At 38.7% G+C, this 16,548-nt stretch overlaps 1 protein-coding gene across 1 annotated transcript in view; it reads left to right on the plus strand.

Moving 5' to 3' along the window:
* Positions 1–16,548, plus strand: part of COL4A1 (collagen type IV alpha 1 chain) — a 133,816-nt gene that overhangs the window by 101,470 nt on the left and 15,798 nt on the right. The window contains exons 31-45 of the mRNA XM_017817331.1: positions 188–301; positions 714–881; positions 1,434–1,523; positions 2,096–2,248; positions 3,693–3,791; positions 3,883–3,972; positions 4,814–4,953; positions 5,836–5,962; positions 6,067–6,147; positions 6,881–6,979; positions 7,501–7,551; positions 9,422–9,607; positions 9,793–9,926; positions 13,277–13,349; positions 14,049–14,120. Coding sequence (XP_017672820.1) covers positions 188–301; positions 714–881; positions 1,434–1,523; positions 2,096–2,248; positions 3,693–3,791; positions 3,883–3,972; positions 4,814–4,953; positions 5,836–5,962; positions 6,067–6,147; positions 6,881–6,979; positions 7,501–7,551; positions 9,422–9,607; positions 9,793–9,926; positions 13,277–13,349; positions 14,049–14,120 — 1,677 coding nt within the window. The remainder of the gene's footprint in view (positions 1–187; positions 302–713; positions 882–1,433; positions 1,524–2,095; positions 2,249–3,692; positions 3,792–3,882; positions 3,973–4,813; positions 4,954–5,835; positions 5,963–6,066; positions 6,148–6,880; positions 6,980–7,500; positions 7,552–9,421; positions 9,608–9,792; positions 9,927–13,276; positions 13,350–14,048; positions 14,121–16,548) is intronic.

A 16,548-nucleotide genomic window follows, 5' to 3' on the forward strand; every position in this document is an offset into this window, starting at 1 on the left:
TTTCTCCTACCATCCACCAGTAGCAAATGCTAGCAGCAAAGAGAGGCCCTTTCTCCAAGCCCAAACTGGAGGTGTTAGAAGCTGTTGGCCACATGCTTCCAAGGCACCTTGTCTGGCATCTTCAGCAAACAAGATGTCAAACAGCATTGGAGGATGCTCAGTCTATGTCTCTCATGTCTACCCACAGGTGACCCCGGCCTCCCAGGTCTCCAAGGCTTGCAGGGACCTCCAGGAGCACCAGGGATGGGCCCTCCAGGATTGCCAGGACCTGCCGGGCAACCGGGACCCCAGGGACCACCAGGTGAGAGAAAAATACTGCCATGATGATGCTTAGGAGCAGAATTTTGGCATAAGTGGATATTGACACTAGTAAAAGTGTTGCTCATGAACTGTTTTGCCACGTGAAGTTGGTGAGGGTGGATGAGGTCACATGCCAGTGGGTGTCCTCCATCTGGTCTGAAACGCGGGGCAAGGCCTCCTGAGAGGATGCCTGCCATTTGGTTTGGTCTCCTTGAGTCACTGGTGGGTGATAGATGTGAGTTCAAAGCCTCTCTTAGAAAATGGATGGGTACTGGTTCTGCTGTCTGCCTTTGAATCTTCATTCTCCATGCCATGTAATTTGTGATCCACAGGTGTACATGCTCAGATATACTTGTTAATGGTGTTCCTTGTTCTCTGTTAAGGACTAATTCTGTATCTTCTGTTTTTCCTAGGATTTCCTGGAGTAAAAGGAGAAAGGGGCTTCCCTGGTATCCCAGGTCTAGACATGCCAGGACCAAAAGGGGACAAAGGTAGCCAGGGCCAACCAGGGGTACCAGGCTCTGTGGGGTTACCTGGCCTGCCAGGTCCACAAGGGGCTGTTGGACTGAAAGGATCGGCAGGTAAACATCTTTTCTTTCAGAAACCTGCATCTTTGACAACTGTTTTATTTTATTAAGTTGTGGTAGCATAACTTTTCACTTGATGAGGAATTGATCCATCAAAGAGCTCAAGCTTGGGAAAACACATGGACTGATCTCAGCAAAGCAGCTCTGTGCACATGTGACTGAACTGCTACTGAAGTTCTTCGGTGGATCAAATCCAGCAGCTTGTATGAACTAGCCTTTAGCCTGTAATAATAAAAGGGGATTATTCTGCACAGTTTTAGTGATAGAGTATGGTTCTAATAATGCCTTTGTTAATGACAGCATTGTTTGCTGTAATAGGAAGTTTTAAGAATTTGTCATTACAAACTGTGCTTTTTCTGGTTTTCATAACACTATTTTTACTGTTGTTTTCTCTATCAGGCTGTTTTAGATTAATCATCTTCTTTGTCCCATTTTTCCTTTAGTAGTGCAAATCTTAATATGATAGGCAGTAAATAATTCTGTTTCTAACACTTCTTTGCACTGCTTGCTTTGTTTCTGTTATTCACTCTTTCACTTTGGCTTCAGGACCCAAAGGAGAAATGGGAGTTATGGGAACTCCTGGATTGCCAGGAACTCCTGGACCAGTTGGAGATCGAGGATTACCTGGTGAAAAAGGTAAGAGAGCGATTTTCTTAAAATCAAAATTATAAAATCCACCTTTTTCAGAACAGAAGGTAAGTCTAGAAGTAAGCAAATATAAGAAGTATGTTTGGGCTAAGCTTTCCCGTAAGTTAGAAACACTATAAAAAGCCATATTCTAGGAGCAGTCATGTGTTTGGGCACCAAGACATGATTTTTGATACAGTCTTAAACAGTGAAAGGGTTTACTAGGTGTGGGGATGCTATAGGTATTACTCCAAGAAAAATGCAGTCTTTGAAATTATAAAAAGCCAGCATGAAGATCTTAATTAAATGCTTCACGTAATGCTCTGTATTACTGCCAGTTTTTTGTCCTTATTGTTTCAAGAGTCTAAAATTAATGGCTGTGAAGTGGGAAAAATATGTCAGCTTTCTGATAGAGCTGTTGTAAAGTCCTGGTATAAGAAAAACTTCATGGAAGATGTTCCAGAGCATGGTATTTGGTGCTCAAAATTTGAATAAATAGCTAATTTAATTTGTTGTTGTCTACTAAGTATTTTTGCAGAGTTTTATATGCCTTTATAATATTTAGTGCTGTCCCTTTATAGGTAGCCCAGGTTTCAAAGGTGTAGTTGGACCTCAGGGTGATCCTGGTGTCAAAGGAGATAAAGGTGAAGCTGGTCTCCCAGGAAAACCTGGAACGATAGACAACATGGACATGGTTAGTCTCAAAGGCCAGAAGGGAGAACAAGGAGAAAAAGGTAACTTTAGTCTCTAACTGTGGATAAGTGAAATTAACATATATTGTCAAGCAGTAGCGCTTTGAGTTCAGTTTTGTCTTAGTTTTAGACAACAGTTTTTAAAATAAGATTGAAGAATTTCACACAGCAAATGCAGATATTTTTCTGGTATTTTTCAATTCCATAGAAACAAAGAATAATCAGAGAATAAAGGGATTTTGGTTGAATGGAAAACGTTGGGTTTGCCCTTATAAAATCAATTTTACCTCTTTTATAAGGAGACTCTCAAAAGAAAATATATTTTAAAAGTGAAAACTAGAGCTTTCCAGAAAAGAAAAGCTGTCTTTCATGTAAAACATGTAGTGGAAGCCCTGTTGTGGCCATGAAGATTAACTAATAAGTGTAAGAAAAAAAGTGAGCAGCCTTGTTTGACAAACGTATTTCTTTGTGACCAGAAGAAAATTCAGGAAAGAAACACATGTATGCCACTCATACCAAGAGATTAACTTATGTCAGTTCAGAAAGATCTGGAAATAAGCAGGACAAAGGCAATCAGTTGTCTCTTCAGAAACTTTATGGTAGTAGAGTTATTAGCTTTTTTAGATAACACATTCTTCTTGGATTTTTGTTTTTACTGCTACATGAAAAATCAGTTGTTTAAGATCATTCTCTTTCCTGCTTTTCTTTTCAAAGAAAAATAGTGTATATTTTATACATTTTTAGTATTTGTCCTTATTAAAATTATTTTTAATTAAAAAATAACTTGTAATGTTTTCAAAAGCTTCCAAAATACAAACTGTGCGGAGAAGACACAGCATTTTTATGGCATATTGTCAGTGATGTTTAATGAAAAAATTTGGATTTGGACATCTTGAAATGTTTTTAATAAAAGCCACTTATTTAAAAACATTCAGTGAGCTATCTTCAGTAACCTGTTTTCCTGCAGCTATATGCAACACTAACAGGAATGTTTATGACCAAAAAGTGTGGACCTAAAGCTGGAGAAGAGGCTCAGCACAGAATAAGAGGCCAAACCTTCTGGAATGGTGAAGGTGCTTTAACATTAAATGGAACAGGGAAAACAGCAAATTTCTGGCTATGAACTAGCTGTTCTCATGTGCCTTTTTAGAGAGCTGAACAGTCAAATCAGTAATTTCTGTTAACACCTGATATAGTGTGCCACTTCTCAAATAACTCATTAATCTAGGTCAAACAGACATTGATTTCAATTTCTTCTAAAGATGTAACTTGCTTTGTAATTGCACAGACACCTGTAAAATTGTGATAGTTTGCAGCCTTTCCTCAGTATTGGTTTAGTGATTGGAGAGTTGTGTTTTACTCAGCCATTTCCTTGTTCATCAGCGAGAAGCAGCAGTGATCAAAAATCAACTGGAAGAATTATTATATGTCATTACAGTAAATTTTGATAAAATTATCTCACTGTGTTTGTCTTCTTGATGTCCAGGGGACCATGGAGCAACAGGAGAAAAAGGGCTACGTGGGGATTATGGAGAACCAGGAATTCCAGGGAAGGATGGTGAACCTGGTACTCCAGGACAGCCAGGTATGTCTGTAGATAACAGCAGAGAGACTGATTGTCAGGTATTTTAAACCTTACTAACTAATGGGACTCCTAATTTCTCTGTTGTCCATAGGACCAAAAGGTGATCAGGGCCCCCCAGGGTACCCAGGGGATCCAGGAGTTCCAGGACAAAAAGGATCGGTTGGTGAAATGGGTTTGCCAGGTACTGATTGCTGGAGTTTCTTATTGTTTTCCTCAAGTTAATATAGGACATTACGGGAGACCTGTATGGAATATTTGTTGTTGATCTACTAAACTGTTGCACTATTTGCAGGGACTGAATTTTAGTCTTTTGGAACATTACATTTCAATCCTATTGTGATATACAAATAATAGGATGGTCTCCTAAGTTTCTATATGCAAATGCCTTAGCTTGATATTTAGGATTTGTGTATTTGTTTCAGGCACGCAGTTTTTCCAAGTGATGCCTGTTTGTGTGTCTCTGTCTCTGCTATTGTGTGAACTGCATTAAGCTGCTTGTGTATTTCCTCCCTTCTAAAAAGTTTGGTGAATTGCTGCATACTGCATGTTAATTATGAACTGTAGTGATCTGGGAAGAGTGTTGTTGTGGAGGGGATTGGTGAAGAATAAAATAGAGAAGAACCTATATCTCAGCATGGAAATTTTGTCTCCTTTCAGATGGCCTTGTGTCTAGCGTATTTAGGAAATCAAAGGTAAAAGGCTGAAATGGTGAAAGAGGACAAAAAACCATGCTACAGAAGAGTCTGTTTGTTACTGTAGTCCTGTTAGAGATTATTCAAATAAAGTTTTATTCAGATCATATTTTTTGCAAGAGCTCTGTTTACTCTGAATCCAAGATTATGACCTTTTCTTATGAGGAGAGCTTATCATCCCATAAACCATCCCATTTAGAGAGTGAATCTCAAAAGTTGATTTACTTGCTTTTGTAGCTCTGAATAGCTAAGGCAACACTGAAAAATCATTGTCAACTCTGCTAGGATACTACTGCTTCTGATGCACCTATTTTCCTTTTCTCTTCCTAGGAACACCTGGAGAAAAGGGTCTTCCTGGAGTACCAGGTTCACCAGGCACACCAGGGTTCCCTGGGCAAAAAGGTGAAAAAGGAGACAAGGGAGCACCAGGGTTTCCTGGGATTGGATTTCCGGGGTCTCCTGGTGAGAAGGTATTTATACTCCTAAGGATTTAATTGTCTCTACCAAGCACTTCATTTGAAAAGATGCTGTTGCCCTTCAAACTGTTTTATTATATTTTCTATTATGCTAATTTAAGTATCTTATGAGAAACTTGGAAGGTGTGCATATGCCCAGGTTTAGATGCATTCTGTTTGATGGGACCATTACCTTCAGGGTTCTTATTTATTCTCTCTCTCCAGAGTGCTAGAAGTGGGGCGGAGGGGAAAAACTTTTAAAAACACTAAGCAAATAATGTGAAAAGGGTATCTTACAAACAGAACAAATAATCACACAAAAATAACGTTGCTGTACTTTTGCAGGAATACTGGGAAGCCGAAAAAAACTATAAAATGCTCAGATATTAATGAAAAGTGAACTGTATTAATACTGTCTATAAAGTTTAATTTAACCTCTAATAGTATCTGAAAGGATTCTCATGTGTTTCATATTCCTTTTTCTAGCTGTACAATGACAGTTATTGTGAATTTATAAGTAAAAATTGTAAAAATAATACTAATTAATATGGTGGCAAACTTGCTGAAGACTTAAAAAAAAGATTATTTTTATTAAGATGATGAAGTGTAATAAGTAAGTTAAGAGGCTAATTTGGAAAAGACTTTGTATAACAGTCATAAAAATGCATAGAATCTGCTCATTTTCATATGTAGGTATTAAGCAATTGCTAGAAGAGTTAAAAACTCTCATAGTGGAATTTAATGCCATATTTAATCCTAAATTACTTTGTTTCCAAATGGAAAAAGAAAGGAATTCCTTAAAAGTCAGATGGATAAGAGGGGTGACATCTACTAGTACAAAAAGGAAAAACTGTTTCGGAATTAATGTGTGGATTTTGTATGTGCTACTTCTTCTAGGGAGAACCAGGAAGAACGGGTAGTCCAGGTTTATCTGGAGATAAGGGTGAAAAGGGTAGTTCAGGAATTCCTGGAATGCCGGGTGCCCCAGGTCCCAAAGGATCCCCTGGCATGGCAGGATTTCCAGGCAAGTGTTTATACTTTTATAAAACAGAAATTGCAGTGAAAAATTAAAGTTTAACTTATACAGAATATCCCACATGTAAACCCATGTCTTCTTCCTTTCTTTAGGAAGTCCCGGCCGCCATGGAGAAAAGGGTGAAAAAGGACTTCCTGGCTTAAGTGGCATTCCAGGTTTAAAAGGAGAACCAGGTAAAAAAGAAATATAAACCACCAAATGCTATTTAAAGTATTGTTCACCTCCAGACAGTGACTAAAACAAATTCTGTAGCATTCTACATTCATTTTGGTTCAGATATTTCATGGTACATTTATTAATTTCATAAACAAAATAAGACATTGCCATTTCCAAGGTAAATCTGAGTCAGTGTAGTGGGGGGCTAATACTTCTTTTGCGCTGTTTGAGGAATAGATTTTACCAGCTTCCACAAGACTGGTTGTTGCTATAGCCATTAGCTTTGTTGTTTATGAGTTAATTTAAAAACAATACAACTGATCTATATGTCCAAAACTGAATCACCACATTAGCATTGTTACACATATGTTAAAGAGGAAATAGAGTATGGAGGAGAGTAAGTCCATTGCTGTTAAGAATATAATAACATTTTTGATCTTGGAGTCTTCTCAGTTTTCTGGCTGCAGGACACATCATCTTATTGGACAATGGACTGTGCTATTTACAAGTCTTTGCTGGAGTTCCTTCATTCTAACCTCACTGAGATTTGTGATAATTAGCTATGTCAAAATCTTTAATACTCGAGCCATGTCTCAGACTGATTTAATTCAGAAATAACCTCAGAGAAAAGTCACACCTGAGTCATCATGCAGTGTGTGCTAGGTCTCTCAGAGCAAAAGGAAAAGTTAAGTTTTTCTTTAGAGGAAACAAAAACTCATAGGTGAAATGAAAATGTCAATGATTTTTCAGGTGAACCTGGTGCTCCGGGTCCTGCTGGTTCCATTGGTCAGAAGGGTGAACCAGGTTATGATGGAATTCCAGGTGCAGCTGGTGCAAAGGGTGAACAAGGTACTGTGACTGTCATCTTAAGTTTATGTGGCATGAAAAGGCACAGAGACAGGCTACACAAGAGTAGTTGGTAGAGGTGTGTGCTGGGTTTGAAGTACGTTGGATGAAACCTTAGAAAATAAAGTCAGTATGGTGTCTTGCAAACTACTTACTGTCATCCATCATTGTAAAGCTGATCATTTAGATGAGCAAATGTGTTTAATCAATGTAGTCTTGGAAGAATTTCTTTCAAAAAGCTGGCAGTACTTTAAAGAATTGTGTTTTGGCATTAATTTCAGCCTGCAACTTAGCTGTGAAATAGTGGAGCAGTCTCGCCTTTATTTAGGGTAGGGTTTTCAGTCATACAGGACCCATTGTGCTGAATACAATACCAACACATAACAAAAACAGCCTCTGCCCTGAAGAACTTTTGCATAAGCCATTTATTTGAAGTTTTTATTTGCTTAATAGACTTTTATTCATTACAGGTTAAATTTAAGTACTTTCCCATCTTCTAATTTCTCGCTGTTTCTGTACTGCAGGTCTTCCAGGTAGAGGACTTCCCGGATTTCCTGGTGCAAAGGGAGATAAAGGTAAAACACTTATTTAAACAAGAGGCAATTCTCCCTCCCAACATACTGTAGCCATAACTCTGTAATGCAGACATACTTTCTACTTCATTCTTTTACATGCTATACCTTCTCAGAGCAAGCAGAAGCTCTGAGAGGCTCAAATACTAATTTCTATTACAGTGGCAACATCTTGGAACATGAGTTAGATATGCCCTAAAATAGGTAATTATTCGTAGTGTGGAATTTACTGCAAGCTGTGCTGTGATGAGGTAATATAAATAACACCTGTATTTGTGTGCTGTGCTTTTGACCCCAAGTATTTCTGTTTTCCTACTAATTCTGCAAGAATCAGAATCTAGTGAGACTCTGTGCACCGGACAGCTGTAGATAGTAGTTTAGTGGCCAGGATACCGTAGTAATTTTTTTCCTGAATCTATTTTGCAGCCCAGATTTATTAATTGCCAAAATAGTTATTTTCTATAGCTCAGTAGAGCATGTCTAAGCTATGCACAGGAGCATGGTGCAGAGATGCAAAAGATAGCAGAGACCTGATGAGATCTTACTGGAAATTGTTATTACTTGGACTCAGGACTTACTAGTTTATTAGGTACAGGCAGAAAGCTATCACAGTTTCAGGTCACTACACTGTGCTGTGACAACAGCTTGATTGACTTGAGTCAATGCTTGTTCAAGGTGTCTGTAATGCACCATGCTCCATTTTATGAAATAAGTATCTCTGAGGCACTAGACTGCAATAGATACAGTAGTGAAGAAATATGAAGCTGTTCCTGTTAAAGGAAATTGTTACAGGATTTTCAATTTTAACCATCCAGAAAACACAAATGATTCAACTACTCCATCTATGCAATTAACATGACATGGCAGATTTTGAAGAACTTATATAGCTTTAAATATCAATGCCCTACCTTACTCATTCATTCTATAAATACAGGAAACTTGTCTGGGCAATCAAAAGTGATAAATCAGAATTTTAGAATATATTTCATTTACTGTATTAGACTAATTAGCATTCATTAATTGCTGAGAAAGCCCTAATGTTAGAGAACTTAATAAAATAAACAAATTTTCTAATCATAACTCAGTAGGGTATGTAGAATGCTAGATTATGACAACAGTTTTCTCACCCTACCGATATCTCTCATTATGTTACCTCATTTAAAAAGATCTGGGTTTAGAGTAAATATATATTCAGCTGACATAATTTGTGTTCCAAATGCATTATAGTTCCAAAGAAACAAGTCCAGTATTTAAAAACTTTGTTCTGCTCAGGAAAAGGGCTAGGGATAGTGTTCTTTATAAATTTTATTTCTCTTATTATTGTACTTACACCAGCTATTCTATATTCTTTTTGCTCAATCATGATCTAAAATTAGATTGAATTGCAATTGTTAAGTGTTTGCACAAGCCTGAAAGTAAGTGCTAAATGTTTAAATCTAGATCTTAAAGAAAAAAGTATTCCATTTTTCTCCATGAGCAAGTCTTTTTGTGCTTAGTCAAGCAAAGCATCCTTTACTTGACTATGACAATAATAGTTGTAATGCAGTAAGGGTTTGGGGGCTTTATAATCCTTGTGTAAGGAGTGATAGAGAAATGCTGAGAGAGAATGTTGATCTATTTTTAGAGTGACTTAAAGTAGCCTAGTGGTTATTTTAGATAAGGAAAGGTATGTCAGTCAAACTACTTTCCTCATACTTTATATCATAATGTGGAGAATAATACAGTTTTTCTAAAGTTTTGCATTTTTATTGAAATGTGTAAAATCAATGTTTTGATTAGAAATAAAACTTACTATGAGTGGATAGTAAAGCAGAAGATTTCAGTCATTGTGATCTTTTTTCTAATCATGTTCTGTGGCTGTTTCAAATCTTAGGTGCAAAAGGTGAAGTGGGTTTTCCAGGATCCCCAGGAAGTCCGGGGATTCCAGGACTGAAAGGAGAACCAGGATATGTAGGTCCACCAGGCCCTAAGGGCAGCCAAGGTCTCCCTGGACTACCAGGAAGTGCAATTGAGGGCCCTAAAGGAGACAGAGGACCCCAAGGCCAACCAGGTCTTCCAGGTAATTCTTTATCTTTAGTATTAATGTACTGATGTTCATCAAAGCTCACCTAATTAATTAATAATGTAATCAATATTGCATATCCTTGTTTTTCTTCTTCTCACAGGACAGAGAAAAGTTCCTCTTTATAGGCAGTTTGTGCTCTGCACAAATTTTGCCGCTAAATACTCTCTTCTGGTTTGTAGGTTTACCAGGTCCATCAGGGCCACCCGGACCTCCAGGTCAGAAAGGGGCCAAAGGAGAACAGGGAAGCAATGGCTGGCCAGGGACTCCTGGGGGGCCAGGAATCAAAGGTGATCCGGGTTTCCAGGGACTGCCAGTAAGTTACTTTCGGTACACTCCAGATTTGCTGAAAGTTGGTTCTTGTAATTAATGGATGTATTAATTATAGAGTTTCTTGTTCAAAGTAATGGTACTTTATGTTCAGTGTGCCTTTGGACTTGTGCCATGCTGACGATGTAAAGTCACTTTGAAAACATTTCATTTCTCTCCTTAGAAAGACTGCCTACCGATAAGTCCCAGTAAGCTAATGAACATATTAGAAATTTATAGATAGTGAGTGGTAAGATGCAACACATCCATAAATTCTGAAAATACATTAGTAGTTAATTTTAAAGGTTGCATATTTCGTGATAAATTGCCTTCTGAAAATACCTGAACTGTTTGCTTTTGTTATGAAAGCTTTCAAATAAAGTGCACATTCACTACTGTCAATGATGAAATATCACCTCTGATTTAGAAATACAAACAGGCAATGCTATTAATACATCGTTGTCATATATTATTCATTTCCCCTGGCCTAAAATAGTCCCTTTTCTGGATATTAGGGAGAATGAAATAGAACAGGACAGTCACCTAGAATAATTGGTCTTCTATACTCTTTCTCTTGGAGTGTCTGATGCCTTTCACCACATTGAAAAATATGCTCTATTTTTCAACTTTTTGTTTTCTCTTTCCTACTACACTGGGAACTGGGATTGTTTACCTTGGAGACAAGGAGGCTCAGGGGAGACCTTATCACTCTCTACAACTACCTACCTGAAAGGAGGTTGTAGACAGGTGGGGGTCATCCTCTTCTCCCATGTAACATGTGACGGGACAAGAGGAAATGGTCTCAAGTTGTGCCAGGGCAGATTTAGGTTGGATATTAGGAAAAATTTCTTCACTGAAAGGCTGATCAAGCACTGGGACAAGCTGCCCAGGGAAGTAGTGGAATCACCATCCCTGGAATCACCATCCCTGGAAGTGTTCAAAAAATGTGTGGATATAGCACTGAAGTTTTTGGTTTAGTGGTAAACATGGCAGCGTTGGGTTAAAAAAGATTGGACTTGATGATCTTCGAGGTCTTTTCCAAACCTTAATGATTATACTTTAAAAAAAAGACAATAATAACAATAATAATAATATTTATGGAAAAAGAGTTAAGAAAGTAGGTAGGTATGACTCAACAATTCCGAGTGTACAAAAGGAAGAAAGACTCAGGAATTAGGACCTGATATGAAAATCAAGTCTTTAAAGGTCCACGTTATCCTTGATAATACAAAGATCTACTGCATCTTTTTCTGCATCCAGGAGTCACTTCACAGAGACATTTGCATCAGTGTCCATACCTTTTTATATTTCATACCATATTGTAACATACAATACCAGCTTTGAAGGTAGTAAATTCCAAAATAACATTCCAGTGTATTTTCTCTTGTTTAAGAATTTGCAGTACTTCTGCAGAAAGCTAGCATTTTATGCCCCAGGAAATTGTAAAGCTTTTCACAGGTTGATATTCCAGTCCAAGACTGTTGGTTTATCTGGAATGGGAAGTGCCTAAGGATTTTGATTCCATGCCTTCAGTCAGAAGAAAATGTTTTACTATCCTTGAGCCACAATGCATAATAGCAGGTTGTTAACTCGGTGTGAAATGCTGCAGTGAGAATGATATTAAATATTTAACTTCCTCTGGTGATACATACTAGGATGAGTTTCTAATGTCTTCATCTTCCCCAGTGTGACAGGCTCCTGCACTGATTACAGCTCAATTGCTCACACAGGTCTCCAGTAGCCTGTATCAGAAGAGAGATTTTGTTACTATATGGGTGATACAGCCTGTCCAAAAATCCTATTCAAAAGAAGTGACTGCAGAAGTTAGACTGTGAAATGCAAATCCCACAACTTTTTTCTCTTTGTTTTAACGTTGAAATGAGAGAAGAAACATTTTAATCATTTTCACAAACTGAAATAGTTTTGTTCTGTTTGGAACACATCCAAAAATTTTGTTTACCAAGCTATATCTGATGAGGAAAAAAAAATTTAAGAAATGCATACTATTGTGGAAAAAGTATTTTGATGGAAAATTTCCAATAAATTCCTCTTATAAATCCATTTTATAATTATAACCTAAACCAATTTTTTTAAAAACCCCTCTTTTAGTATGATTGACTCATGACTGAGTGAATGTTAACTCTCGTGTTTTGTGCTTCAGAAGTTCACATGTTGAAACAAAGAGATGGCCATTTCTTTAAACAATCCTGCATACTGTGACTGAAGGAAACCAAGGAATCTTTCTTCATTCGTGCAACCCTTAGCACTCTATTGAGGGTAGCATTTCTTTTATTTAACTTTGGGAATGTTGACATCCATTTTTGAACTAGTCATCTCTTCTCCCTTTATAGTCGGTGGAAAGGATCAGACATTTGTAGGGAGCCATTCTTCTCACCTTAATATCAACATCTAACCTGCATTAAATGAAAAGTCGCTCCTGTGTGCCTATTCTATTGCTCTGCAAGTATGATAAGATGCATCCTGCTATTGGTATTATTTTTCACCAAATATTCAATTTACATCTCCAGTCTCTGATTGGTAGATTACTTAGCAAAGGGATTTTATTTTTTCCTCTGCCCGTGTTCCACATTTTATTATATAGTGGACTATCACTGCCATATTACTTCAGCCAGGGAGAAACTCTAAGCTGTATTTACAAGGTTTTTGCAGATGATCTGCAATGGACAAAAAAAGAAAAGGAAATTAGCAGTCATTTGAATGACTATTTACAGTATCTTTTTGAAATATGGGCTTGATTTTCCCTGAAGTGAGGCTACAGGGAAGTTGTTACCGTTAATTTCAGGGGAACAGTTTAGGATGGAGGAGTTCACATTGTGTTTGAAGTGTTTTAAGTTCTTGAATATTTTAGCCCTGTTGAAAAGTAAAAATCTTCAGAGGATTGTAGGTTGTTGAGCACATTTAATTTCACTCCATGTGTGAATGTAGAAGTTTTCAAGTCTGCTGTGGTCTAGAATTACCCCATTTAATTATCTAAATAGCAGCTGTCTGCTGGGACTGCACTGAAATTAGTGTTTGCTGAGATTTGTGTTTACTGATGTCTTTCATATCAATATGGTCTATGGTTGAGAACCTTTTTATTAGCTATGCTGCTAGTGGAACCTTATTCTGATCTGGTATCTTTGTAAGACAAGAGGTAGTTTAGTAAGAACAAGGTGTCACACTTGTTCCTTTAGGAGAGGCATCTCATCTAAACATGGGAGAGAATAACCATTCCTTAAACTTAACATTTTCTTCATGTTATGGGTTTTTTCATAGGTTTCCAAAAATAGATAGCCTATTTGAGAGTCATATCATAATAGTGTAGGATAACTATGCTTCACATTTTCTTTTATGCAGGGTAGTCCTGGTTTACCAGGAGATATTGGTCCAAAGGGTGATCTTGGACCTCCAGGAGTTCCAGGTGTTCCAGGTGAGAAGAAAACTTACCATACTCCTAAAAAGTATGCAAAAATGTTTCTTTCATATACTTCCTCTCTCAAAAGAGATGCTCAAAGAATGTTGACTCTCTGTTACAAAGTACTGAAACAGGACATTGAAAACTGCATCAGAAAGCATACAAGAACTTTGAGATTTTTCTCAAGGTTTTTTGCCTTTTGCCTGTTCTTGCTTTGCAAATTTTAAACGTGCACTTCCTTTAAAAGCAGATGTAAAATCAATTGTTAGATATTACTAGTCAGGAATCTTCCAGATTTTCTTGAGAATTGAATAGGCAAATGTTATATCTATATATGAGGAAACATGGGCTCAGAATGTCTCCATTGTTGATTATATTGCTGCTACTGTCACCATCATATGCATGATTACACCATGTGTATGAAAAATAATTGATAGAAAAAACATAATGCTTTTAATTTATAGAACTTTATAATTAAAATAAGAGAATTTTGAAGAAAAGTAAGAGAAAAAGTAAGAGAAATTTTGTTTCAGTCATAATTTCATTGGTGACTTACTGCAGTTATTTTTACTGTGTTCCTGCAAACAGTTAAAAAGTACTAGTGCAAAGGTCACATCCTTTACAGGATCATGGGGTCATACATGATTATTCTGCACATATCCTTCCAAATCAAGAAATTACTGAATTTTCATGTAAATATTTCTTTTACTTCAGGTCCAAAAGGATCTCCTGGTTTCCCAGGCCTTAAGGGTGAGAGAGGTGACCAAGGTCTTCCTGGATCTAAAGGTATAATATAAAAACTTGCTCTTTATTCCCAGATGTTGTTGGAAAAATGGTTATTTGTGATGATTCAGTTGATATCTCCTTCATCCTTTTATTCTGTGTAAAAAGATAGAATATGAAACCAGATGTCATGGTATCAGCATCTGAATAATCAGATTAGATTTAAATATTGGTTAGAAAGTGAATGTATTTATCTCCTGCTCTGAAAAATGAATACTAATGTATTGTCATTATTAGAATCTTTAAATAATATCCTAGAACCATAGATTCTTAGAACGATTTGTGTTAGAGGGGGCTTTAAAGATCATCTAATTCCAATCCATCTGCCTTGGGAGGGGACATCTTTCACTAGACCAACTTGCTCAGAGCCCCATCCAACCTGGCCTTAAATGCTTCCAGGGATAGAACATCTGTAGCTTCTCTGGGCAACCTGTTCCAGTGCCTCACCACCCTCACAATAAAAAAATGTCCTCCTTCAGTCCAATCTAAATTTACACTCTTTCTGTTTTAAACTGTTGCCTCTTGTGCTGTCACTCCTGACCCTGGTAAAAAAACTCTCTCAGTCTTTCTTATAAGCCCCTTTTAGATACTGAAGGGCCACAGTGAGGTCTTCCTGGGGCCTTCTCTTCTCCAGGCTGAACAAGCCCAACACTTTCAGCCTGTCTTCGTAGATCTGTTCCACCCCTCTGATCATTTTCATGGCCTTCCTCTGGACCTACTCTAAGAGGTAAATGCCTTTCTTGTACAGGGGACCCCAGAGCTACATATAGTACTTCAGATGGGGTCTTACAAGAACAGAGCAGAGGGGTAGAATTACCTCCCTGGACTGGCTGGCCACGCTTCTTTTCATGTAGCCCAGAATCGAATTGGCTTTCTGGGCTGCCAGTGAACACTGACGGCTCATGTGCAATTTTTCATCTACCTCTGTTCTCAACTCTTTCTCTGCAGTGCTGCTTTCCATCCATTCATTCCTCAGTCTGTACTGATATTGGGGATTGCCCCAACCCATGTGTAGGATCTTGCACTTGGCCTTGTTGAACTTCATGAGGTTCCCATTGGCTCACTTGTCAAGACTGTCAAGGTCCCTCTAGATGGCATCCCTTCCCTCCAGCATATTGACAGGAGCACTCTCTGCTGGGTTAGGAACTGGCTGGAGGGCCAGGCCCAGAGGATGGTGGTGAATGGTACTGCATCCAGTTGGCCGCTGATCACTAGTGATGTCCCCCAGGGATCAGTGTTGGGCCTGGTTCTATTTAATATCTTTATTGATGATTTAGATGAAGGGATTGAGTCCACCATTAGCAAATTTGCAGATGACACTAAGTTAGGGGGGGAGTGTCAATCAGCTGGAAGGCAGGAGGGCTCTGCAGAGGGACCTGGACAGGCTGGAGAGTTGGGCTGATTCCAACGGGATGAGGTTCAACAAGGCCAAGTGCCGGGTCCTGCACTTTGGCCACAACAATCCCATGCAGCGCTACAGGCTGGGGACAGAGTGGCTGGAGAGCAGCCAGGCAGAAAGGGACCTGGGAGTTTGGATTGACAGGAAGCTGAACATGAGCCAGCAGTGTGCCCAGGTGGCCAAGAGGGCCAATGGCATCCTGGCCTGGATCAGGAACAGTGTGGCCAACAGGTCCAAGGAAGTGATTCTGCCCCTGTACTCAGCACTGATGAGGCCTCACCTGGAGTACTGTGTCCAGTTCTGGGCCCCTCAGTTCAGGAAGGATATTGAGGTGCTGGAACAGGTCCAGAGAAGAGCAACAAGGCTGTTGAAGGGACTGGAGCACAAGTCCTATGAGGAGAGGCTGAGGGAGCTGGGGTTGTTCAGCCTGGAGAAGAGGAGGCTCAGGGGAGACCTCATCACTCTACAACTCCCTGACAGGAGGTTGTAGCCTGATGGGGGTTGGTCTCTTCTCCCAGGCAACCATTAGTAAGACAAGAGGGCATGGTCTTAAGCTGTGCCAGGGGAGGTTTAGGTTGGATATTAGGAAGAAATTCTTTACAGAGAGGGTAATCAGGCATTGGAATGGGCTGCCCAGGGAAGTGGTGGATTCTCCATCCCTGGAGGTTTTTAAGATAAGACTGGATGTGGCACTTAGTGCCATGGTCTAGTAACCACGGCGGTGTTGAATCAAGGGTTGGACTTGATGATCTCAGAGGTCCCTTCCAACCCAACTGATTGTATGATTCTATAATTCTATGGCTACATGGCTCAGTTTCATGCCATTTGCAAACTGCTGGGAAAACTCCATGCAACCTAAGGTCTGGAAAGCTATTTCAGTCCGTGGGAGGTCTATTTGGCTGGAGATACCAGCATAGATAGGCTTCTGTTTGGGAAGCCTTGCAGTTTAATTCACAAAGAAAGTCTAGAACAGATTGATATAGCTATACCTATAGCTATAGGTTCTAGTCTTTGACTACATAAATGGCAATA

Source organism: Lepidothrix coronata, unplaced genomic scaffold, assembly GCF_001604755.1.
Source record: "Lepidothrix coronata isolate B3197 unplaced genomic scaffold, Lepidothrix_coronata-1.0 Scaffold60, whole genome shotgun sequence".
Lineage (NCBI taxonomy): Eukaryota > Metazoa > Chordata > Aves > Passeriformes > Pipridae > Lepidothrix > Lepidothrix coronata.